This window comes from Apostichopus japonicus, chromosome 21 (genome assembly GCF_037975245.1).
Source record: "Apostichopus japonicus isolate 1M-3 chromosome 21, ASM3797524v1, whole genome shotgun sequence".
NCBI classification, from domain to species: domain Eukaryota; kingdom Metazoa; phylum Echinodermata; class Holothuroidea; order Aspidochirotida; family Stichopodidae; genus Apostichopus; species Apostichopus japonicus.
This window is the reverse complement of record NC_092581.1, coordinates 12,031,403-12,056,377: the sequence shown is the minus strand read 5'-3', so window position 1 is coordinate 12,056,377 and position 24,975 is coordinate 12,031,403. Positions and strand designations below refer to the sequence as shown.

The 24,975-nt window shown below is 36.4% G+C and overlaps 2 protein-coding genes across 10 annotated transcripts in view; both read left to right on the top strand.

Moving 5' to 3' along the window:
• LOC139962973 (intermembrane lipid transfer protein VPS13A-like) overlaps nt 1–12,186 on the top strand; it is a 115,778-nt gene extending 103,592 nt beyond the window's left edge. For all 6 annotated transcript variants that reach the window (XM_071963403.1, XM_071963404.1, XM_071963398.1 and 3 more), the window contains 12 exons: nt 29–131; nt 689–805; nt 1,265–1,392; nt 2,208–2,403; nt 3,051–3,126; nt 4,351–4,436; nt 5,179–5,256; nt 5,875–6,111; nt 6,983–7,146; nt 8,086–8,209; nt 8,706–8,762; nt 9,313–12,186. In XM_071963403.1, the coding sequence (XP_071819504.1) occupies nt 29–131; nt 689–805; nt 1,265–1,392; nt 2,208–2,403; nt 3,051–3,126; nt 4,351–4,436; nt 5,179–5,256; nt 5,875–6,111; nt 6,983–7,146; nt 8,086–8,209; nt 8,706–8,762; nt 9,313–9,381 (1,435 nt within the window). In that variant the 3' untranslated portion in view covers nt 9,382–12,186. The remainder of the gene's footprint in view (nt 1–28; nt 132–688; nt 806–1,264; nt 1,393–2,207; nt 2,404–3,050; nt 3,127–4,350; nt 4,437–5,178; nt 5,257–5,874; nt 6,112–6,982; nt 7,147–8,085; nt 8,210–8,705; nt 8,763–9,312) is intronic.
• A 3,757-nt stretch (nt 12,187–15,943) lies between these two features.
• LOC139963215 (actin-binding protein WASF3-like) overlaps nt 15,944–24,975 on the top strand; it is a 46,449-nt gene continuing 37,417 nt past the window's right edge. For 2 of the 4 annotated variants that reach the window (XM_071963795.1, XM_071963792.1), the window contains exon 1: nt 15,944–16,098. The gene's annotated coding sequence lies outside the window, so the exon portion shown is untranslated. Of the gene's footprint in view, nt 16,099–16,118; nt 16,238–21,808; nt 21,828–24,975 lie in introns of those variants that run through there. The other 2 variants (XM_071963793.1, XM_071963794.1) reach the window with 2 other exon arrangements.

Genomic DNA, 24,975 nt, shown 5'->3' with positions numbered 1-24,975 from the left:
CATTTCTTTCCCCTTCTGCAACCAACAGATATCTAAAGGTTCTAATCCAAGAGTCCAGTATCAGGGTGGACGATGGGTTCCTCAGGTCCGTCCTGGATATTTTCTCCAATCTCAAACACGAAGAAGAAGAAGTGAGTACATCCATCAACAAGACATTCTCTAGATTTTAAAACTGTCTCTGAACCAGAATGTATTAATATATTTTATCTAAAAGTCTGACTTAGTTACCATAGTAACCACCGTAATTTTTTCCCCTCTATTTCTAAGCTAAACTGAGTCCTACGTGACTAAATATTAGCTCTTGTACCATAACAAAGCTAATTTTGCCTTCTTAAATGTGGTTTACTTGCCCACATGCACTAGTTCAAGATTAACTATTAAGTCCTTAAAATCTCTAGATTTTCTGGTTTTTTTTTATTATTTACTTTTTTCAAAATTTGATTTGTTCATGTATTTGAATTAAGTTCTTTCATAATAATAATAATATGCAAGAGAATATCTTGATGTCCTATCTATAGATCAGAAGGGTATAAGGTCAGTAAGCACATTGAACAAGGGAAGAAAATAAGTTAGTTTAGTAGCTTGTGGACAGTTCCTTGATTGCTTGATTTACATATTTCATTAACAGGGAAATTAATCATTTGAAGGACGGTCACACTTTTCACATTTTTATCCTTTTCCTCTATAGATTTTTTCACTCCATGCTGATCTGGATTTCATCCAGACTTCACTGAGAGAGACCTCCACCACAGACAACACAATGACAAAGATGTTCTTTGAGTATCTGCACCTCTCACCCTTAAAGGTAAAATCACTTTAAAGAGGCTAAAAAGGTTATCAGTTGGGGAAATGGTGGTTTAAATAATAGTAATAATAAATGAGACTTATATAGCACCAAATCAGTAGATAAAAGTCACTGCAAAAGGAGCTTTACAAAGAAAGCAGAATAATTTACAAAAGAACAAGTGAAAAGATGGGTCTTAAGTAGACTTTTGGATGTAGAAAGTTTAGAGCATGTTCGAATGTGATCTGGTCAATTGTTCCAGAAATAAGAGCCAGAGTATTCGAATCTTCTGTAACCATTGGTCTCAAGTGTGGTTTAGGAACAGTCCTGTCCAGTTGTATAAATTAAGAGGAGAGGATTGGGCAAAATTATAAATTGTACTCTCAGAGTGCAAGGATAATGTCTTTCAATAATCGTGCGGTGGATGGTCAGTTAATGGATCACGATTTTACTTTCTCGTTTCTTTCTTCTCCGTTTTAGTGCATAGTCAGTTTCTCATTGGCCGGTCAACCCCATCTGGTGAACCCGAAGACGACAAATGGACTTTTGAAGTTTTTCTTGGATTCGATCGGCTCCACGCTGACAGAAGTCAGCGAAGTAGAACTTAAGTGAGTCGGTCTTTATTTCAGTTCATTAGATTTAAGCATGTAGCATGCTGTGCAGATGGAGCTCTTCACATAGGAAATTAATTCTGAGAGGAGTTTCTGTACTAAACATGTGTTCTGTAGCAACTTTGTGTCAGTTAGACCCCTGGTAATTAAAGTGTGGGGTCGCAAGCCTTTTCTAAGATCACCCAAAAAAAATTATGAAGGTCGCCAAGAAAATTTGGATGGAAAAACTTTGTGCAGATATTTGTGGGAAGAAAAGTGGAAAAATTCTGAATAAAGATTGCTTCAAGAGTTTAGAAACTGTAATACCATTGTGCAACTAAGCATCCTTTTTAGTCATATAAAAAATTCTTAAAGGGGTGGGGGGCCCTATACCTCCTCCTCCCCATAGACCTCCTCCACAGGTCATAACATTTATGAAGGCCAAAATTGGAGTCACCAAGCGTTAAAGGTTTGAACACCAGGGAATTTTTTACATTTAGATATATTATATATATAGATAGATGTTTGATTCCAATACAAAATATACTTTTTGTCCCACAAAATACAAAAAAATTTCATGTAATGTTTTTTTCTTGATGACATGTATACCTGTGATGTCTGTATCATATTGTACATGCCCAGGATTGGTTCTCGGTCCCATCTGTTTTGCAAATCCTCCTTTTTTCAAATACACATATCAATTGTAAGAGCATGAGAGTTGGTTTGTCTACCCCAGAACACCAATTAGCATTCACCCTCAGGCATGTGGAGAAGTAAAGTTTGGTTTTTTGTTCACTGAGAAAAATGCGTCATGTCATTCAATCGTGTTTTAGATTGGCATACTTTGAGAGAACCAACATCCTGGTGACGCAGAGCCAGCTGTTAGCCGACGCTCAGGATCACTACGTATCCCAGGCAGTTAAGCAAGCCTATGTCTTCATTCTCGGTCTGGACGTCCTCGGTAATCCCTACGGTCTCTTCAGAGATGTCAAGGAAGGCATAAGTGACTTCTTCTATGAGCCTTACTTGGTGAGAGCTGCTCGGGATTGTGAAAATGTGTGAAATTTATGGGAAGGGGAATTGTTTGAACAAATCACAGCTAAATTGTGACTTCGGGAGGTGTTGTGGTGAATCTTTCTCTCGCGATTAAGTAGAATTTTGTGATATAAAATAAGAAGATGTGATATTTTAATCTGTATCAGTTAGCTCGCCTGAAGAAGATCCTGTTATGATCAAAATGTCAGTCCCTCTAACTTTGATATGTCGTCAAAACAGGGCTTAGCAATGTTCGATACAGTAGTTAAGAGTCCACAGTGGATTCACGACCTTCTTTACTGGTTTTCAACCTCTGAATTGACAGTCAGTGTCTGTAGCCTAGTTGGTTAGGCTGTAAATATCTGGCATGTTGTTCTTTTAAGGTAAAACTGGAAATCCCCCAGTAGAGGCTGAATGGAAACCATTTGCATCTATTGCTTTACAGCAAAAACAACCAACAACCCACTTCTTCTCCTTCATAAATTTGCAATTCATTTAAGATATTTTAATCGATACAACTTATCTTATATTTTCCTTTATGAAGTTTTGAATTGAGGAAGGGATCAAGTAGATGAAACAGTATCAATATGAGTAAGTTTTTAAGGTTGTCTATTGTCATGCAAATATTCTTGATCTTGTAGGGTCTAATCCAGGGACCAGGAGAGTTTGCAGAGGGGTTGGCTAAAGGAGTGCAGAGTCTTTTAGGACATACAGTAGGTGAGTGCAAGTTTGACATCATCTGGAACCTTGACATCAGTATCCTGCAAATGTTTAATCCACATTCTCTTTATTCCACATAAGCTAATATCTTGTTAGAGGCAACCACAATTAAATAGTTTTACCATCAAATGCTGTAATAATAATAATGATAATAAATGATATAGCATCAAATCAGTAGACAAAAGTCACTGCTCAAGGCGCTTTACAAAGAAAGCAGATTAATTTACAAATGTAGAAAGTTTAGAGCATGTTCGAATATAGTGTATCTTGGGATATTGCAATATAGATATCGAAATGAGGGTCTGCTCCCATTATATCAAAATAATCCCAAATTCTCTTGTAAAATTTGATCTGAAGATGACAAACAAAATGCAGGTTACTTTTGGAAATAAATTTACCTTTTACTAATACCATTGTACAGCAGAGCATTAATCGCTGTGAAAATGTGAAATTAATCAGAAGTAGACAATGCATTTCAAAGTTTGCAGCCACGAATTTTGCAAAGTGAAACTTTGGCTGTATTTTTAGTTCAATTTTTTTTGGCCCAATTCAAAATGTGTGATTTTTATTGTTACAATATTGTAATATCATTTGAATGTAAGAGGGGAAAACTGTGACACATCGTTATAGAATATTCCATATCATAACAATAATATTGCTAAATACAGCTCTGTGTCAACTCAAACTTCTCTGGTTGTTATAGCGTATGAGTGGTACCATTATCAGGTTATTTGAAGTAGTTTATGCGACATCGATAGCTTAAACATGCTACTTGATGGATCTTTTCCTGCTTAAAGGCATGAAGACTCTCCCCAAACCGCGTGCAGCGCTCTGAAAAAGTTAGCCTTCTATTGCTTGCAAGTGAAGTTTTCTTCTTGTCGCTACAAAATGCAGACAGTAATGAAACGTGTACACCTTGTACACTGTATTGTGGGTATTGACCGTAGCTGTATGTATTGACTGTACACTAGTGTCTAATTACCAACGGTAGCAAGCTGTGTGTGTATTTTCTGGGATCGATGATGGTGTCTTCTGTTACACCTCATTCGAAACTAGATCAGATTACTGGCATGAGACGTTTCTTTGTGCGCGAGTCTTCACACCCTTTAAGAGAAATTTGTCAGTAACAGTTATTTGGTATATACTGAAGGCATCTGTTTCGCTGTCAAAGGGATTATTAAAACGGTCAAACGTAACCATCTGTCTCATCTCCCTCACAAGGTGGCGTAGCCGATACCCTGAGTGGTCTCAGCGGTACCGTCGGCCGGGCTCTAGCTTTCATCTCATTCGATGAAGATTATCAGAAGGTGAGTTATTGTATTTATGTATGTATGTATTTGTATGTATTTTAGATCCTCCTGCAAGCAGGAACTCGCGAAGAAGCCTCAGTGGCTTATCAAAGCTGCAAGCTGACCGGAGTCAGTCTCTTAGATTCATATTTAACGTCCATGATTATGAATTGTCAATTGTCAACAACTCTGTAACTGGACGACATACATTAATCTTGGAGTGACTCGAACTCGGAACCTTATGATTGAAAGGCATCGGCGTAAACCACTGAGCTAACACTCCTAGTTAATGATGATGAAGATTAATATGTGCGTGATAGGTAACCATAAAGGTAACATTGCATAACGTTACCTTTGTTACCCATGCGAACGGACGAAGGTAGCCGAGTCATGTCTGAAAGGGTTCAATCTTAAAATACTAAAGGTAGATAGCTATCCATGCTCATCACACTGTTATTAAAGGTAAATGGATTATGTGTGCAGGTGAGTATGTGTGAAAAATTTGTATAATATAAAAAAAATGGACATATATGAAAGTTTTGTAGGTTTGTGAGCACTCACCACAACTTTCATAATGAAACAAGTTTGAAAAAGCTGACCAAGGTTTGTAGTGACAATCCAGAATTCTTTGTTAAAAGCCTTTTGAGATCTTGTGAGATCATAATGAAAGTCTTATGTAATCTTCATCTGCAGCAATATCAGGTATCATTGTTTATTGTGTCTATCAATTGATTTCTATGGATCTATTATCTTTCTGCAGGCGAGGATACGTCGTCTGCAGCGTCACCCGGACAGCTTGCCCAAACATCTCCTCTACGCTGGACAGGGCTTCGTGATGGTATGTTGAAACAATGACCAAAAGTTGAAGGTTGAAGGACTCTTTTCTTAATTTTCCTCAGAGAAATAGGCCCTAGGTAGAATTGTATAGATTTAATATTTTGCTGCATCAAAAGGCCACATTCACCCTTTCTTATAGGTCCTGTTGTTGATTCTGTTATGCTTGTGTACAGATATGAAATGTTTAAAGTATAAAGTAAATTGTAATGAATGTATCTAGCTAAAGCAGAGTGACAGATATCAAAGCCAAATATTTCCTTCAAATCATTACATCATGATAGTCGATTTGTCACCAGAGCAGAAACTAAATTTAACGACTTGAAGATCTCACTTACAAACGTATCGAATATTCCATTCTTTTAGACAATTCAACAAACTTATAGTAAGTCAAGGGGTTTTATCCTTAGTCCGACCAAGCACACTCAAACCACGCCCAGCACTTACTTTACGACAAAAGCTGATTATTTCAAACTTTTTGAGTTATATCTTGATTCTTTGGAAGGGAAATTTGGTCTGGTGATTTATAGTGAATTGCATTAATACGATGCATAAACTGTATAGAAAAACTGTTAAAGAGCTTTGGTAATATCATTTTTTTTTTTTAAATTTTACTCCTTAGGGTGTGATTGTGGGTTTGACTGGGATTGTGAGCAGTCCCCTCCACGGAGCACAGGAAGAGGGTCTGAAGGGGTTCTTCAAAGGAGTCGGCAAAGGAGTCTTGGGTTTGGTGACCAAACCGTTCGGTGGAGTCGCAGACGGCATGACCATCGTACTGGAAGGAATAGAGAGGGCGACAGACTTGAATGAGATGCCAGTTATGAGGTGTCGGATTCCAAGGTTTATAAGTCCTACACAAGTGAGGAATGATTTTGATATTTTATTGCTCAATCTGTACATTTCCTTCTCCATTTTTTTTTTTTTTAATTGATGAAGTATCTCTATTGTATATAAATGTTAGAGGGTGTGACCTTTCCATCCTACCAGGATCTTCTTCAAAGGCTGACTGTAATAGTATCTTTACCTACACAGTGGGTGACAGATCGTTGGAAGTAGCTACTCCTCGCCTCTGGAATGGATTACCACTACAACTCAATTGTTGTGCTTCCCTCACGTCTTTCAAAATACTTCTGAAAACTCATCTTATGCATCGAGTATTCAGCAACGTTGACCATATAATTATAATGTTCATTCATTTTTGCTTTCGTTTCTCTCTTCTTCTCCCGCGCCTTGAGCACCCTTCTGGGTGGATATGGACGTGTTAATTTTTATTATGATTGTTTTTCTTCTTATTATTATGATTATTATTTTTCTTATTATTTTTACTATGATTGTTTTTCTTCTTATTATTGTCATTGTTAATTTCATTATGATGATTATTATTATTATTATTATTATCATCATTATTATTATGATTGTTCTTATTATTATTATTATCGTTCTTATTATTATTATTATTATCATTATCATCATCATTATTATTATTATTATCGTTCTTATTATCATTATTATTATTATTATTGTTCTTATAATCATTCTTATTAGTAATCGTGCTTATTAGCATTCTTATTATGATTATTGTTATTGTTTTTGTTGCATACACATGCTCTGCAGTAGAAAAGTAGGTTTTCTTTTTAAGAGTCTATTTCTCTCTTTGATTTGAATTATTTAATTAAAATAAATCAAATAAAATGATCCAGTTTATTTTATATTATATATTTATTTTCCAGGGTGTTAATGTTCAGGGCCTGCAGTTATACTCTCCCTACAAAGCTGTAGGTAACCTCATTCTACACAACATCAGACGGAAAGGATTTTACGAAACGGACATCTATTTTGCTCATGCAACCACTTCTAGCGACAGCACACCAGATGTGGTTATCATCACAAACAGGTCAGTATGTTTTGACTTGTGTGCTATGAAGTACCATTATTGACTTGAGTATGGTTAAGTATCAGTATTGACTTTTGTAGTATGAAGTACCAGTGGTGACTTGGGTATTAAGAAGTACCAGTGTTGACCTAAGTATGGTTAAGTACCAGTAGTGACTTATGAAGTATAAAGTACCAGTATTGCCCTGGGTATTATGAAGTACCAATAGTGACAGGTATTATGAAGTACCAGTAGTGACTTGGGTACTACGAAGTACCAGTATTGACTTGAGTATGGTTAAGTACCAGTAATGACTTGTGAACTATGAAGTACCAGTATTGCCCTGGGTATTATGAAGTACCAATAGTGACTTGGGCATTATGAAGTACCAGTAGTGACTTGGGTACTATGAAGTACCAGTATTGCCTGGTTACTATGAAGTAAGTATTGACTTGAGTATGGTTAAGTACCAGTAGTGACTTGGGTACTATGAAGGACCAGTATTGCCCTGGGTATTATGAAGTACCAATAGTGACTTGGGTATTATGAAGTAAAAGTAGTGGCTTGGGTACTATGAAGTACTGGTATTGCCCTGGGTACTATTAAATACCAGTATTGACTTCTCAGGTGCCATAATTTCATGCCTATTATGTTCAACACATAATTTTAGAACCATTAAATGAAATACAAGCTAAAGTTAATATCAATCAGTTGCCGTGGGTTACGTCTTGCTGTTCCATGCATAGACATCACAGTTTTCCCACAGACTTCATCATTCCCCTCCAAGGTGCATTGCTAAGTTTTCCCATTCATACTTTCAGTTACAAATTAAATAAATTATGTTTTTAATACTTTCTTTTCCTTAAGTATTCATTACATTTTAATGAATCATACTCTGGATAAAGTGAGTTTGTTATTTCCTAATTTCATCGAGATGGTTTATTGAATTTTTCCAAACAGACACATCCTAGTGGTTGAGAAGTGCCGATGGTGGGGCGGCTGGGATCTTGAACAAGGTGACAGCTTCGACAAATTCTCTGGGACGCCCATCGCTGACAGCAACAAGATTATCTATGCAGCTAGGGTAAGAGACAAGGAAATATTCACCATTCAAGAGTAATTGTAAAAATTGTATCAACCGCTTCCTGGGGTGATGGAACACTTTTCTGGGAGGCTCTTGTACTGTTTAAAATTTGGGTCAAAGTTTTTATGTTATGTCAATACTGTGGGAGGTCCTGTCACTATGTTCACCACATTTATGCACTCTGAATACCAGTTACATACTTTATATTGAGACGTATGATGGCTTGTCTAATTCAATATTACGTTTCAAATGACCTATTTATCCATGGGGGTGGGGGGGGTGGAGAGGGAGGGAGGTTTGAGTTGGCAGTATCCTGTTTTACATTGGAACAATCGTTACATACATACCAGCACTGAAGTGTTCAACAGTGTACACGCCATTTATCCATTAAGATGGTGAGGTCACCATTACTATGGCAGAGTTTTGGTGTTGGCTATGTTTAATTCCGTAGAATTTGATATAATTTGCTGATCATTTTTCATATTTCATTTTACAGGAAGGATCAAAGCAAATCACTCGAGAAGTCGACTGCGGAGATCCAGAGGTCTGCAAGGTAAAGCGTGATGCAGAATTTCTTTCTTTTTTAATATTCATTATTTATGAATCCTATTTGCATATATTAACAATGCCTCCCCCCTCTTTTTTTCAATGAAGAATTCCCTTGTTCCAACTTTTGTCATTAAAAATTGTCTTTGTATTAATTATTAAGTGTCTTTTTGTTGGAAAATATTGATATACTGGAATTCAGCACATATTGCACAAAGAATTTTTCTATGGGAGTTTTGAGGTAATATGTTTTTTTGGGAGGGTGTTTCCTCTTCACATCAAAGTTGCACGTCCCACGGCACTTCAGAGTTTGGGTCCCATACTTTCAGATTCAATTATTCTCTGATGCCCCCTAGATAAATTTGCATAACTATAACAATTAATATACTCACCAGTTTAGGAAATATCTGGAAATCAGAGAAGATTTGTCGGTAAAACTCATACCATATGGAAAGTTTTTAGACTGCAAAACAGAACTCAAACAGGTTTTTTTTAATGTCAGATGCTTACTTTTCTGGTTCTTTAACATTTTACTAACTGTCCCTTGATTTTAACAGTGGCTTCTGAAGAAACTCAAGTTTGCCCTAGAGGTCCATAACCAGAAAGACCAAGAAGACACTGGATGATGTAAATGTTGCATGACACCTACCAGGTGATAAACAATGGTTGCTATGTCAAAGTTGAGGGCGCCACAGTAGAGATTGTGAACACCTTTCTTGTTTTGTTTGTTACCAGTGTACAGGTGCACGCAGCCGTTCCTTATGGTATTTGTTTGACATACGGCTTAAAAAATGATTGTATAGTTCTTAATCATGATTGGGTCTATTTTCACAAGTCTGTCCGGGCGGCAGCGAATTTCTGACTAAAGATGACTTTGCATCCAGGACGAAATTTCTGTGAAAGATATTTTTGGAAAAGCGATTTATTAATCCGGTGAAGACCGTTTCAAAAACGAAATTAGAATATTTAAATGTTTTTATCCAATTCATCAGAATGGATCGGTCTGAAGTCGACACGTTTATCGAATTGTGTATTAGAAGGAAGGAATGATTTTAGTCAAGAATTACCTGAATGTTTCATCTTTGAGATGTTGGAATTATACCTTAGCAGAATAATTCTTATCATTTCAACCAAAGAAACATGTTTTTGCCTTTTGGTTTTTGCCAGTGATGGTTTACTTTAAGTAGAAACCATTGAAGGCTGGTCATAAAGTTTTATGACTTTTAACTTTTGGATGTTTGATGCTAAGTCAATTGTAGTCAGTGTAGCCCTTGAAAATGGAGCATTGATTATATTTTTTATTGTTTTTGGTTTTCTGTATTTTGTCACTTTTCTGTTAGTTTTAAATTATATAGATAACGGATTCATGAACTGCTGAGGGAAGGAGGCCAAATAAAAACACACAAAAAATATTGCTAAATCATCTCTAAGTGACAAACTATTGTAAGAGATATTACGACCGTTTAAAGTCCCAAAAATGAAATAGTGCATGTGATGTGGAACTGCCACTTATGGCTAGTACACTCATATTTAGTGAAAGTGATATCTTGCAAATAGATTCAGAGGAACATTAGTTGCCCTGGGTAACCAACATAGTGCTGGGTCACTTATTTGACATGGGTTCATGTGACCACAAGTTCCTATTGGTAGCAATTATCATGATATTAAATTTCTTCTTTCAAAATGGATTCACATAATCAAACCTGTCTGCCTAGTTAGCTATGATAATAATCATAAGAAATTTCTTCTCAAAAAAAAAATTGTAGGCGGTCATGTTTATCAGTAGAATCCTGATCCATAATCGTATGGACAGATTCACGTGAGCACCAAAGTTGTCTCCGGGGGGTCCTGTCATCCTTTGTACCAATTCTTTTTACATTAATAGTGCAATTTTAAAATGTGTGTTGAACTGGAGGTTAGAGTTACGAAAATAACATTAAAAAACTGATTGATATGAAAACTATACAAAATAAGGAGAAAATGGTTTTATTTTGTACATAGGTAAAGAGCAGAAAGTTATTATATCCATAGAATTAGAAATAATAGTTGTAATTTTGTGGTAGTTTCGTATTTAAATCTTCGTTTTTTTTTTTTTTTTTTTTTTTTTTAGAGTTTTAAACTTTGTGTTAGTTTTGCCTTCAATGTCTATTTTTATTATTCTTCTTCTGTTTCTTGTTTTTTTGAGAAAAATTGTTTAGAGCTTGTAAAATTGATTTTTAACATTTTATAAATTATGTTTTAAGTTGTCTCAAAGATTGATTTTATTGACGATCATTACAATTTTGTTGATGTATACCTTGATTGGTCTTACTGATAGCATGATATTTACTCTCATAAATTGGATTTTAACAAAACAATTTCTTCTGCCTACTGGTTTGCATGAAAGGAAATGATAAAAATGTGTTAAAATGTAATTGAAAAATGTTTGATGATGTTATGGTACTTGGCAGCAAGACATAAAATATTATATATTATTTAATATTAGAATTATGAGAAGAATGATGAGTACTAAAGATGGATTATGTAGGGAAAATATTTCCTTGTTTGTCTTTGCAATTACATACAAGTAGTTTATTATTTTTTTTTTTTTTTGGCCTTTAGTAACATATTTTGTATTCACACTTTATGATTTGGACCATGAAAGTGACGGCGTCAGACTGGTTGGGGACCTAAACGAATATTAAAAGTTGCAAAATTCAAAGTTTATGAAATATTGTAAAGAAGTTCTGGAATTGAATATAACTTCATTTTATTCCGCTCAAACATGAAATTGATGCAGAAATGAAATATATCAACTTTCCAACCCGCCACTAAAATGAATCTAGGATAATTAACCTGTTGCAAAATTGAAGTTTGAAAAGTCTCAATTTGAAGATGCCCGATTTTTTACGTTCTTCTGTGCTATCACTTTTCATTGGCCTTTGCCCTTTTAAGTAGTTTTATTCACACAAGAGTTCTGTCGAATTTCGTACCAAAAAGTTTCTGGACCTTACTTGTATGTGTATATGCTTTATTCGTGGCTTACCCTCTGAAATTATTCGTTTCTGCAATGTATTCTCTTTAATACCTGATTACACATTAGCATTCCTTCGATATTTTTTTTTAATATTATTAGTTTTTTTTTTTTTTTTAATTATTAGTATTATTATTAATTATGATTTTAATTAATATTAAACTAGTTTTCGTACTTGAAGTTCTAACAAAAATCACATTGAAAGGACTGTGACTTTTCATAAACCACGGTTTCTGTAACTTTGGTACCTTGTTAGGTTATGTGTGTTTGTAGGATATATTGGTTTAGTTATGTGGCTCAAATAAATACAACTCAATAAAGAAAGAAATTAAAAAATATATAATATACCAAGTTTTACCTGCACCATCTCCCCCTTCCCCACTCATTTTGAACCATAAAATTTGCTTCTTATCAACAACAACAAAAATACTGTTATATCAATGTCATATGACAAAAGGCATGCGACAAGATATGGTACTCTCAAAGACATTGGCTTTTGCATGTTCCTTCTTAAGTAACAACCATCAATATTAGTGTTTACACGGGTCCAAAAATTGGGAACCGGGTACCCGAGGGCCGTTACCCGTCGGGTATCCGGGTACCCGGAAAAAAATGTTTACCCACGTGTATCACGATTTTCAAGAAATTACATATTGGATGCTGTAATAAATGCATTATATTCTCTACTGACAATGTTTTCATGTTCAAATACGTAGGTGTAAGATAAGGTATAAAACCTCCCTCAATAAATTTTATTTGCTTCTGTTTCTTTCATTAACTTGTAAATAAATAAATTATTTAATTATAATTAGCATTACTACTAACATCGCACTGCCTCCGCTGCTTATGCTAGCTCGTGCACGTCTATTGGATCAAACCATATAGATATCCAATTTAGCTCTTCTTCAGTTTTTAATACTACTACTATCTATTATGCAGGCCCAGGGTTCTCATTTGCTGCGAGATTGCGCGATTCGCGCAATTTGATCGCATTTGGAATAAACGATTAGTAAAAAGCCACTTGCGATTACTATTTTTTAGTTATCCCGTCTATAATCCATAAACATCGCGTATAATTCCTTGTCAGCCTTTCCTTCTTTGAAATAAACGAATGAATAAATAATAATTTCTTCCACATGGTAGCCTAACACCACACTAAGTCAATTAGAAATCTAGCTAAGCCTAACCATCTGTTTATTTGCTGGAGATGTGACACAGTTATAAGACATCCATGGAATACTTTCGTAATTGCTGTTACGTTCGACCACATTGTTGCCTAACACCACACTAAGTCAATGGGGGCAGTCTAGCCTAGCCATCTGTTTATTAGCTGAAATTGTGACGCAGTTATAAGATATCTATGGAAAGCTTTCGTTATTGCTGTTATCTTCGAACACATGGTAGCTTAACAACACACTAAGTCTATGGGAAATCAGCCTAACCATCGGTTTGCACTTTTTTTTGTAAACAATCACACTTTGCGTAGGCCTATGATTCGGGTAATAAATTAGGAACCGGGTAGTATCGCGTCGAACCTTTCGTTATTGCTGTTATCTTCTACCACATTGTAGCCTAACACCACACTAAGTCAATGGGAAATCTGCCTAACCGTCGGTTTGCCAATTTTTTTTTTTAAAATTTTTTTTTAAATCACACTTTGCTTAGGATTCGGGTAATAAATTAGGAACCGGGTAGCATCACGTCGGGCGGGTACCCGGGTAACCCGTGCAAACACTAATCAATATACTGTACTGTACTCTATATTAGATGTCTTACAAGAAGTATCTCACATGCAGCCATTTGGGACAATTTTCAAAGGCTAACACCACTCTATACTGTCCTGCCATATCGTACTTCAAAGCACTTGTACTGACAGTATGAACAGTAGCGAACCTTTATTTGTTTGTAGTGCTAGTAGCACTCTATACTGTCCTGTCATACCATGCTTCAAAGCACTTGTACTGACAGTATGAACAGTACCTAACCTTTATCTGATTCTAATGCTTAATAGCACTCTATACTGTCCTGTCATATCGTGCTTCAAAGCACTTGTACTGACAGTATTAACAGTACCTAACCTTTATCTGATTCTAGGGCTAATATCACTCTATACTGTCCTGTTGTATCATGCTTCAAAGCACTCAGACTGACAGTATGAACAGTACCTTTCCTTTACCTGATTCCAATGCTTAATAGCACTCTATGCTGTTCTGTCATACCATGCTTCAAAGCACTCAGACTGACAGTATGAACAGTACCTTTTCTTTACCTGTTTCCAATGCTTAATAGCACTCTATGCTGTCCTGTCATATCATGCTTCAAGGCACTCAGACTGACAGTATTAACAGTACCTTACCTTTATCTGATTCTAGTGCTAATAGCACTCTATACTGTCCTGTCGTATCATGCTTCAAAGCACTTGTACTGACAGTATTAACAGTACCTTACCTTTACCTGATTTTAGTGCTAATAGCACTCTATGCTGTCCTGTCATATCATGCTTCAAGGCACCCAGACTGACAGTATTAACAGTACCTTACCTTTATCTGATTCCAATGCTTAATAGCACTCTATACTGTCCTGTTGTATCATGCTTCAAAGCACTCAGACTGACAGTATGAACAGTACCTAACTTTTTTTCTGATATAGAAACATGATCATCATACAGCTGATGCTGTCAGTATGAGTACAGAAAGTACCAAATGGCAAAACCAAAATTGTCCCAACTGGGTGCAAGATGATTAGTACTAATTCATTTCAATGGTTGATTTGTATAAAAACCAATATTTGATTTTCATGCCGAAACTGTTCATAATCAGCTATTTCACACATTTTCATTGCTGTATAAATGCATGAAATATTATACATTAAAATGATAAAATTGGTAATTTGTTCATTATTAGAGATATCTGAATATTCAAGACTTATATCAAGTCCTATTATGATTATTCATGAGTTAAGTTGCATGGCATATGTATTTGTTAGTGACTGTGAAGGCTTTGTGTTCCAGGTATGAACAAGTAATAAACATTCCCATAAAGAAACTCCACAGAAAATAATGTCTGAATTCTTTATTCTGCTTTCATTTTGCAAACCCCTCCCCCCCCACAGGGGAGCTGGAGAGGGGTGCAGAAAGTACATATTCCCACTCCTCCACTTCAACTTCAATAGTACCTGTTTTCAAACACCTTACCTCAACTCCTGACTAACTCCCCCACCCCCCCCCCCCCCACACACACAACCCACCCCCACAAGCCATGAGTAGAATAAAATAATGAAGCAAAGGAATATCCATCATGTTTCTGTGAAGGTCATATACCAGGTCAGGTTCACATGTGTGCAAAACACTTGCTGGTCATAGGTATTTCCCGAATATGCTAAAAAATCAATGGTCACTCATGCTCCAACTTACAATTAGTGTTTTACTGCCATCCTCAAAGTAGCCCCATCACACTAGTCATTTACTTGTCTAAATTTTGGCAAAACTGTAAGCATTTTCTTTCTTCCAACTCCCTGCTGAGATGTCCATCACAGCTATATACACTGTGTTGTGGGTATTGACCGTTACTGCATGTATTGACTGTACACTATTGTCTAATTACCGACGATTGCAAGCTTTGTGTGTATTTTCAGGGATGGATGGTGGTGTCTTACACTTCTGTTACACCTCATTCGAAACTAGGTCAGATTACCGTCATCAGACGTTTCTTTGTGCACGAGTCTTCACTCCCTTTAATGCTGCGTCAGTAGGACTACCCACTGCCACACACAACTTGGTTTCGTTTTTGTTTTTTGTCTTTGGAGAGGGGGGGAGGTGTGGGAGATGTGATTTCAGGTTATAGTAAACTTCTAATTTGCCCTTTCATGGCAACTGGAGGAATCATTTTGACCACTACTAAAGTTTTCAAAAATAGCCAGCATGCATAATCATATGCATACAAATGTTATGAACAGCTATGGAATGTTTTAACACGAAAATGTTCTTTTCAAAACGCCATTATTCTGTATTTCCCTTTAATACGCATAGGTGATTTACCGAGTGGATCTTGCGGGTTCAGTTTATCCGAAAAGTAAACCTTGTCGAGAAGGCCTGTCCGGTACGTGGCTTCACGATAAAGTTTTCAATTACATTTTCCAATGCGTGCATGCATGGGCTCTTTCTAACATTGTTCTGCGAATAATACACAGCGCCATCGCTTTAACACCCAATTTCGCCATATTGTTTTTACTAGTCAACTTCCGTGTGACCATTGAAAATCAGGCAACCTAGAGATACATCTTACAAGGATTTATTTACCACAAATGGATTAACATTTCAGTCCCTGCTCATGTAAGTTCATTCGAAAACTTGTATATGTCTCAACCGTTTGTAATCTTTGTACTTTCCCGTTTAACCCGTGTTTGCAGTTTAGATCTTACCTAAGTTTCTTTTAAGAAGTGATGGATATGCTCTCTGTACTGTGTTGATTGTAAGTTATGTTGCGTTTCACAATAAACTTGCTAGCCTACAAATTAGGTTTACTATATAACAAGTAACAACATAGGCTACTGTAATTCGCGTATAGGCTCCTAGGAATAGGATGGTGCTGACCACAAGTCTGTACAGAGATAACTAATGAATGGTGTACTACTACCAGTACTAGCATTACACATACACATAGTATTACTAGGCAGATATCATTCCCAAAGCTAACTAGGCCTAGGCCCTAAGGCTAGGTTAGTACAGAACAGTTTCAGGGAGGATAGCACAATGATAGTAGCAAAGCCAAAACTGCCTAGCATAGGACCTAAATAACAGAAAATCATTATGGTCATCATCCTGACATAGTATTAGTAACATGGTAAGCCCAATGCATGCATACAGTTGGGCTTGATATGACGAGCGATATGTAGGTCTACACTTACAGTAGGCCTGACCTAGCATAAATTACTCAGTTAACTAGCCTAGGCCGTGTCGTTAGGCTACCAAGTACCATCTATATTCTAAGACTAACAAGTAACATCATATTCTAAGACTAACTGGTTATGTTATTTAACCTAGCCTGTGTCATATGTTCAGACTGATGTCATGTCAATCTTTCTAACAATTTACAAATGCCAGATCTTGCATCCTGGGATGCAAAGTTTTAGCCAAGAATGTAAATTCTGCAACATCAAAGAGAAAAAATCACTGCCCAACAGCAAGAATTATTGGAACTTGGTAATGGTAATATCTAGGGAGCAACTTTCTTTTTCATTGACTATGAATGTAATAATAGCATGTTTTTTCTTTTAAAGAAAAGTTTTCTGTATATGGCTACTAAACAAAAGTCAGAATAGCTCTGTGAAACGTGAAGGCATTACTGTATGTACAGTAGGGAAGACTATGTACTGTACTGTATGTGTACATTGAATAGTCTAGTACAGGCCTGGATGTTTCTGCTTTCCGGGGATAACATGGAAAATGTTATCACATTACAAAATGGGCAAATTTTAGCGAGTCAAGTGCACAGAATGTGTAGCCGTTATTGTACAGAGTAACCAAAGTATTTACATCAGACAAATTTTATGGGCCGTCAAAGCAAACAAACTTTGAACCAGAAATTATTTCCTGGATAATCCCCATTTAATGATCAAATTTTGACAGTCTTAATTGTTTCTGTGTCTTTGTTATATTCACATCATTGCACCTACAGTATATATGTTGTTGTGTTGTTTTGTCTGCATATCATAACATCACACTTGCACACTGTGAGCCAACATGGCCAGAAGCCAGAAATATCTTTCTGATTGGCCAGTGTTTCTATAATTCTACTAGTCACTAAATGCTTAATATACCTTGTAAAGCTATATAAATATATAGGACCTCGTATCGTGTTGAAATTCTTTGCATCGGTTTGTGTCACAATTTGTCAACTTTGCTCCTTTTTTACCCCCTCTTGCTGCATTTTTCTGAGAACTTTTTAAAGTGGGATCCGACCTCTGGCTGACCTTTAACATAAATTTGCATCGGACAAACATAAAGTATCCAACTAGAGGCAAGTTAGTTTTGCTCATAGAGTCCTCATAAATTTGAAAGTACTTTTAAAGTTTAAAGTACTATATAGTTATATTTTGCAAAACCAATTTATGCTCTGCCAAAGAAAGGAAAGTTGTGGGATAGAGAATTGAGTTCTATGGAAGAAAAAAGAACAACAAATTAAGTGATTTTACATTGCTACAGTATATTATTAGATGGGGCATTTTCTTCTAATATCCTCATAACTCATAAGATCCTTTTCATTTTGGTTAGGTTTTCCATTTCATATGTGGAAATGGAATTCTTGCCAAATAGTTTTTTGTTATTTCAAAATTTGAGGGCAATTTCCCCAGTCAGTTATTTTAAAGTGACTTCCCTATTTTCTTTCATATGAAACGGTGTCACTCCCTCATTTGACAAAACAAATCATATGAATCGTAAAGAAAATTACAAGCTCCCAGTTAAGTAAATAAAATTGCAATGTTCCTAGACACACTAACTTTATGAAACAACACAAGAATTTTACAGTCCTTATGTTTGCAAACCAAAACTACTTTTGAAAGTTGCCTTTCGGCCTATGAAAAACTTCAGTCCTAACATTTTGCAACATGACATTCCCTTTAAGGACAGTGCCGAGGCTTAACAAATGGAAACTTCGCAATGGTTGACTTGTTTTCCTAGTGTTACTGTTTTCAATCATGTAGCAAAAGTGAAAACTGTATGGTCTTTGTCCTTTTGTAATATAAATTATGAAAGTTATTACAGTGCAACTCAGGAAAGCTATGTGTTTAATCATATGTTACACCCACAATACAAGAAAGTGTGATCTGAATAGCATTTTACAATATATCACGTACTTGTACAGTCGTTAGCTGTCGTTACATACTTCCAGGTATGTGTAGGAATGAGACACTGTGAATAGTTCATAGACAGATGTGGAAGGAAGTTTGTTGGTTGTTGCTAAAACAACCTGAACTTCCTCTTATTGACATAATCCAAATAACAAAGTTGGGAAAGGAAAGCAGAGAGGTATAATAACTTGTAGTTGTTCCTCATAAAACCTCAAGAAGCAGTTTTGTTGGAGGAATAAATTTGGTTGTGTGGACATTCTCCTAAGATCCCTGGACAACTCTCTCTCATACCCTGGGAGCAGCAGCTTACAGTGTGTTTATGTGTGCAGTCTGGCTGTGTGCAGCCCTGTGGCTTTAATACTGTCAGGATCGTCAGTTTTCTTTGGAAGATGATACTATGTTAAAGAGACATAGGAAAAGAGAGATAGGAAACATGACTCAATGTAGAACATCTTTCCAAGTCTCAAATTTTCAGCCTTTTGCAAAGAAGAAAGAAAATTCAAATTGAATTTTATCCAAAAATAAAGAATACAGTAGGTACCATCTTTGTTTGTAAACCAAAGAACTTCGTACAAGCTATCAAGGTCTGTTTTTCTAAACTATTTTTTTAAAGGTCATTGTCGGTCCCTTGGCATCTGTCGGAAATGAATCATCGACTCTTTTGCATATAAGACATAATTCACACTGTTGAGTTCTGTTCAGTTAAAGAATACTCAATAACCTAATGCAAGATAAATAAACTATAATACAGTACTTATGATCTTAAAAAGAAAGGAAAACCATTTCAACTTCCGATACTCTGCAGAATGCCCAACAGGTGTCAGTATGTAGTTACGATACAGGTAAAAGTAGATGTAAAGACAGAGGGCCTCTTGTTTCTGGATGCATGCAGGAACTTCTTCGGAGGCAGATTAAAACCTCTGTCACTTAAGAAGATCTTGCCAGGAACGAGATGTCAGTCCCTCTAAGTACAGTAATATACGTAAAATATGATAACCAGTGAGTGTGCCCACTGATATTTATGGCATTAACCTTTTTTGACCCTCCGTACAGGTTTGATTCCTTTTTGCTCAAAACTGTTAGCACTCTAAAATTGTTGAAGGTTGTCAAAAGTCATTTCCGGTTGATTCTGACTCTTAGCCAAGCTGCTCTTAAACATTGAGGCGAATTTTTATCAAATCAGTAGTACTCAGGTCAAGCCAGCCTATTGAATGCGCCCCGACTCATCTCGACGGTCGAATTCAGAACCAGTGTGACCTATTTTCCGATAGTTGCAAAGAATTTAACGTCAGTCTTGCACTGGCCCCTGCAAATTGGAATGGCCGGAATCGTGTAGGAAAAACGTGCAATTTTATTTGTGAGCCCTCGCCGGCTGCAGACTGCAAGTCGACTTATAACTGCAACATCTCGATAACTCTTCGTCTTAAGCACACACACTCCGGGCTGCTGTCCATAATGTTTGGCGTCACAGCTTTCTAGTTACATTCAGGTTGATGTCAACTGTGACGGCCTGTTACTAGAATCGACAAATCAAAGTACTGTATGTGGGTCCCATAGTAAGGCCTCATGGTGCAGTCAAGGGAACATGACAGAACTCTAATTTTTCGTGGAGTGCTCAGCAAGTCACTTTTAACTATCTCTGTGTATTGGCTCTAGAGGGAATTGTTTGGTCAACTGTCTTTAAATATCAACATCAACTGCCTTTAAAGTTTAAAATTCACTAGGAAGTCATAATGTCATTAATATCCTGGCCTTCTTCCTCCTTTGAGGTCGTTTACTTCTCATTTGAGTGAAATAACCATCTGCAATCTCAATCTGCAAACTGTGGAAGTTGAACTTGGAATGGAATTATGTTATGAAAACAATGTTTGGATGTTAAAGTTACGCTGTCCAGTCAGTGTACAAGGCAAGATATTAAAGGTGGAGGGAGCTATATATGTTATGTTATTTCATTTTTTTTTAAATCAAGAGAATAGTTTTACAAAATGGTAAAACATAAGATCAGATTAGAGCAAAACTCATTGACGACAAAAATGGCTGGGAAATTATTTTACAGATGATGAAACAAGGAAAGAAATTAAGGATTAGTTGTAACCTTTTGCCTTTATATTGCAAGCGTTAATATTTACTTACTAGCTACAGTACAGTCCTATTTTATTCCTTCCTTCCTTCATAAGAACAGTACTAACACTAACGTATTGTATCCTGTGTTTTGCCGTTTCCTTTTGCCATGAATTTGTGGCATATTTGATGCGTCAGACCAAACTGGTACTTCGAGTGACCAAGAGTACATAGACTGCTTTAGAAGTTGAACTGTACACATCAACAACCTGGCATTGCAATGGACGCAGGCCTCCGGCCTCAGTGGCACACCTGTTTCAAGAGAGATGAATGGTAGTCCAGTTTGACCATTGTCTTCATTGTCCATATCACTTTACTGTATGCAGAAATCAGCCATTTCATTTTCATTTGATTTCATTTATTTGTTTCTTCACAATATAAATACAAAACATATCAACAACAGGGGAAAATGTGAAAGGAAGCACTCCAAAAAATCCAGAGGGCTTATCTAGTAGAGCGCTCCCATTATTAAAGTAAATAGAGAGAACAATAAAAGAAAACAGTAACACTTTAATCCATCCACACACCAACCCAATGCGTATTTAACGCATCCACCCCACCCCCACCACCCACAATACAGTACCAGAGTATCTATCGATACTCTGGTACAAGCGGCAAAATCGTATACTAGACATATACAGTTGTGGTCTCTAGGCAAATTAAGAGTATTTTCTGGGTGTCCCACTGAAAACCAGGTCTTTAACCCTTTGGTTGTCCCAAGAAATGTAGCAAAATATACAAAGAGCCACCAATATGTACAATGTACTATAAGAGAGATGTGTACAGGAGGTATGGTGAGTAAACCAGCTTTTGGTCAGTAAAACGCCACTTCAGGTGGATCAGAGGCCTTTTTTTCTGTTTTATTTCAGTTTATCTCGAAAGTAATTGATCATGATGCCAGTTTACCATTCTACCTCTTTGGGAGGTTCCATTGCAAACTGAACAGTTGATGTAACCCACTAGTCGACCACCGGACAACCTCCAAAGCTGACTTTGGTTGTCCGAATAAAAAATTTGGTAGTGTTGGACGATCCTACGACCTGTTAAAAATTTGCCCCTGTGGTCTGGTTTTCTTAATTCAATGGGAAGGTAAACTCTACAAACTACATATGTATATAGCTGCACTGAGTATATGTGGACGGAGAGTTAGCAACCGAGTGTACAATATTAAAACATCCATTTCTTTGTGTTCACCAACTTGTTCATTAACTTGTCTGTATTCTGTGTGTTTTTGTCCCTTCTGTTACTGTTACTTGTCATTTAGCCTCTGAAGAAGATCCTGCTAAGTCAGGCCAACTTACTTTTACGCAATATTAAAACATAACAACAGCGGTACGAAAAACAACCACTCCACAGCCATGAAAAAAAATTAAAACTTGGCACTTGTTGATCCATGGGGAAATGGTGTTTAGCACAGACTGGATAATTTAACACCTAGTTTTCTATCTCAGGTCAACAATTTGGTTTGAAGAATATGCTTTAGTCTATGTTGTTAGCATTCCAGAAGAATTTAATACAATTGAAGGTGTGTGTGCTGGATCATTGGGCAAAGTTCATATTTAAATATATATACTGTAACTAAAGCAGGGGGAGTTGACAGTTATTTATAAAATACTGACAAGTCATAATCCTCCCTAATAATATATATGCAATTTAAGTGGTAACAGCTTATGCACTCTGGTAAATGTTTCCTTGTTAACAAAGGACATTATGAAGTGAGCTGGGCTATACATTTGTTTGAATAACACCCTTCGATCGATTAAAATAATTATTGCAGAGGAATTCTTCAATTGACAGAGCCTTGCCCTGGTCTTTGAAAGGACTTCCTCGTTATGAAGTACAGTACATTAGTGGTACAGTACATCAGAAGTAACAGTGGAAGCTGCAGTACTTTATATACAGTTGACTGTAAAATATCTGTATGCATAATTGTCTGTACTAGGGAAGTATTCATACTGCATTTATTTCAAGTGATAAAGTGTTTTGGCATAAAACAGAATTTAAGCAGTTAAAAGGTTTTGAACATTTCTGATTTGCTCTCCAATGGGTGACGTAGAGCCACAGGAATGTTTTCCCAATCCCCCTCCCCCCCGCCAAAAAAAGGAGGGCGGTTCCTGAAGGAATGTTGTATAGGGGTTTACCAATTTCTGCATCAAACACAACAAATTTTAAAGACATATAAAGACATGTTAAACTACATAATTTTATCAAAAGTTATGAATTTAGTGATACCATGTACAACGTTTGTAACATGTCCTTTGATAATTTATTCTACTGTACCTGCTTTGTTTATTGTTAACTTTGACACACAGTGCAGATCCTACAAATTTGGTTATTTAGCAACCTATTTGAGAAATGATGGTCTGCCGTGGCTGGCCAAAGGATTTGTACCAGCAAAGTCTTTTTCGGCTTTAAGTACGGCGTTTCTGTATGTTGCCATGTTGGACGAAGCTAACCGTAGGGTAATAGTCATTACCGACTTTGCGATCCGCGTTATAGTCATTGCCAGCTTTGCAATTCGTGGTTCCCCTCACAATATTGCCCGGTTGGTAAAAGTTACTCCATAGTCTTCCCTTTCGAGAAACCAAAAGGTGTCCGGGTGAGGAAATTGTGACAGTAAATGGAGGATTTTGCAGTCATTAAATTATTGACAGTTGATTCTGAGATTACTGTATCTATGTATGTACAGTGTACAGTACAGTGTGCTAGTATATATAAACTGAAAATAAAAATAAAATAAAACTATTAGCAAACTGCTTTAGTCCACTAGAGAGCCTGTGCAAGAGAATGTGTAAAAGTAAGTTGGCCTGACATTTCGATCCTAGCAGGATCTTCTTCAGAGGCTAAAAAATAAAGTAATAATAAATAAATTAAATAAATAAATATAAAAAAATATAAAAATTAAGCCTCTGAAGAAGATCCTGCTAGTATCAAAACGTCAGGCCAATTACTTTTACACAGTATATTAACTTAGCAGTCTTTTGTGTACTCTTACTTTGACTTTTCCATATGAAGTTTTGTTAGCTTCTTTTGTGGGATTAAACTTTTCCTTTTTGCTCATGAGAGATCATGAAGTGATGAAACAATATAATTTTTGTTAAATTTTAGTAGTTCCACAATATAAATTGTTTAAAGTATTTGCAGACGACACCATTGTTTATTTCTGTATCAATAGGGTGTATTGCCAGCCTTCTGCTGAGCTCACTTAAAGTGATATGGTTGGTATACACCCCTTTCCTCACGTGGTATGTGCCGTATGACATGATACATCACTACTTTGTTTCAACTAACTGTTGACTGATATTGTTTCCAAAGTGGAGGTTACTACTTCCCATGAAGGGGTTCCGCATTGACATCAATTCCCTCTCAATTCATAACTGAGCACTGTTAACTTGAATGTACTATAGCAAGTCTGATTTCATGTGACCAGTTCAATTGTGTATTTTGCATAGTAGTTATCATGCATGTGCATTCAGTTCTATAAATCATAATTTGGAAAAATAGTCCTCCTCCTGATACGTGTCATTAAATCGTTAAATAATGAACGCGGTAAATCCAAAATCTATGACGAAAACATATACATGTAAGGATACACAAGTAATGAATCAAAATTTTAATATAAGTGTTTAATTTGAACAGCCTGCGAGGTGACCAGTTTAACTGTCTACATTCCTATCAGTACATAGACCTCTGCTACCATATTCTACCATTAGTGTACACACAGTTCTATTGATAACTGTATCCGCTCCCCAAAGTATCCCTTCATCTCTTCTCCTGCACTGCATCATAGACTTAATTATCATATAAGCATCACCTACATGTATAGGTCTCGTACCACAGTTAATTTCTCCCATTGACTTACACACTAAACTCGTCACTTTCTAAGGCCGCTAGAGCATAGATAGAAGACATGATAGAAGACATGTCCTGCCCACCCAAATGATAGCTGATGACATCAGCTATCATGGCACATTCAACATTTGCCACCATGACTGTTTAGATTTTGAGCTAGAATAGCTCAAAAGTTAGCATAGTGCTCTCCTAAACCCCATCTGCCAGCTCTTGTTGCAGAATCTTCCTGTTTAACTCAGGACTTTCTAAGATGCCTTAAATCACCTTTAATCTTCTAGAGTTTTAGATTGTCATTACTTTTTTTTGTCATCTTCAACATCCAAGCATAAAAACTATTGACGATGACTCAAAATCTGGCCAAAACAAACCACTACGGTAGGTCACT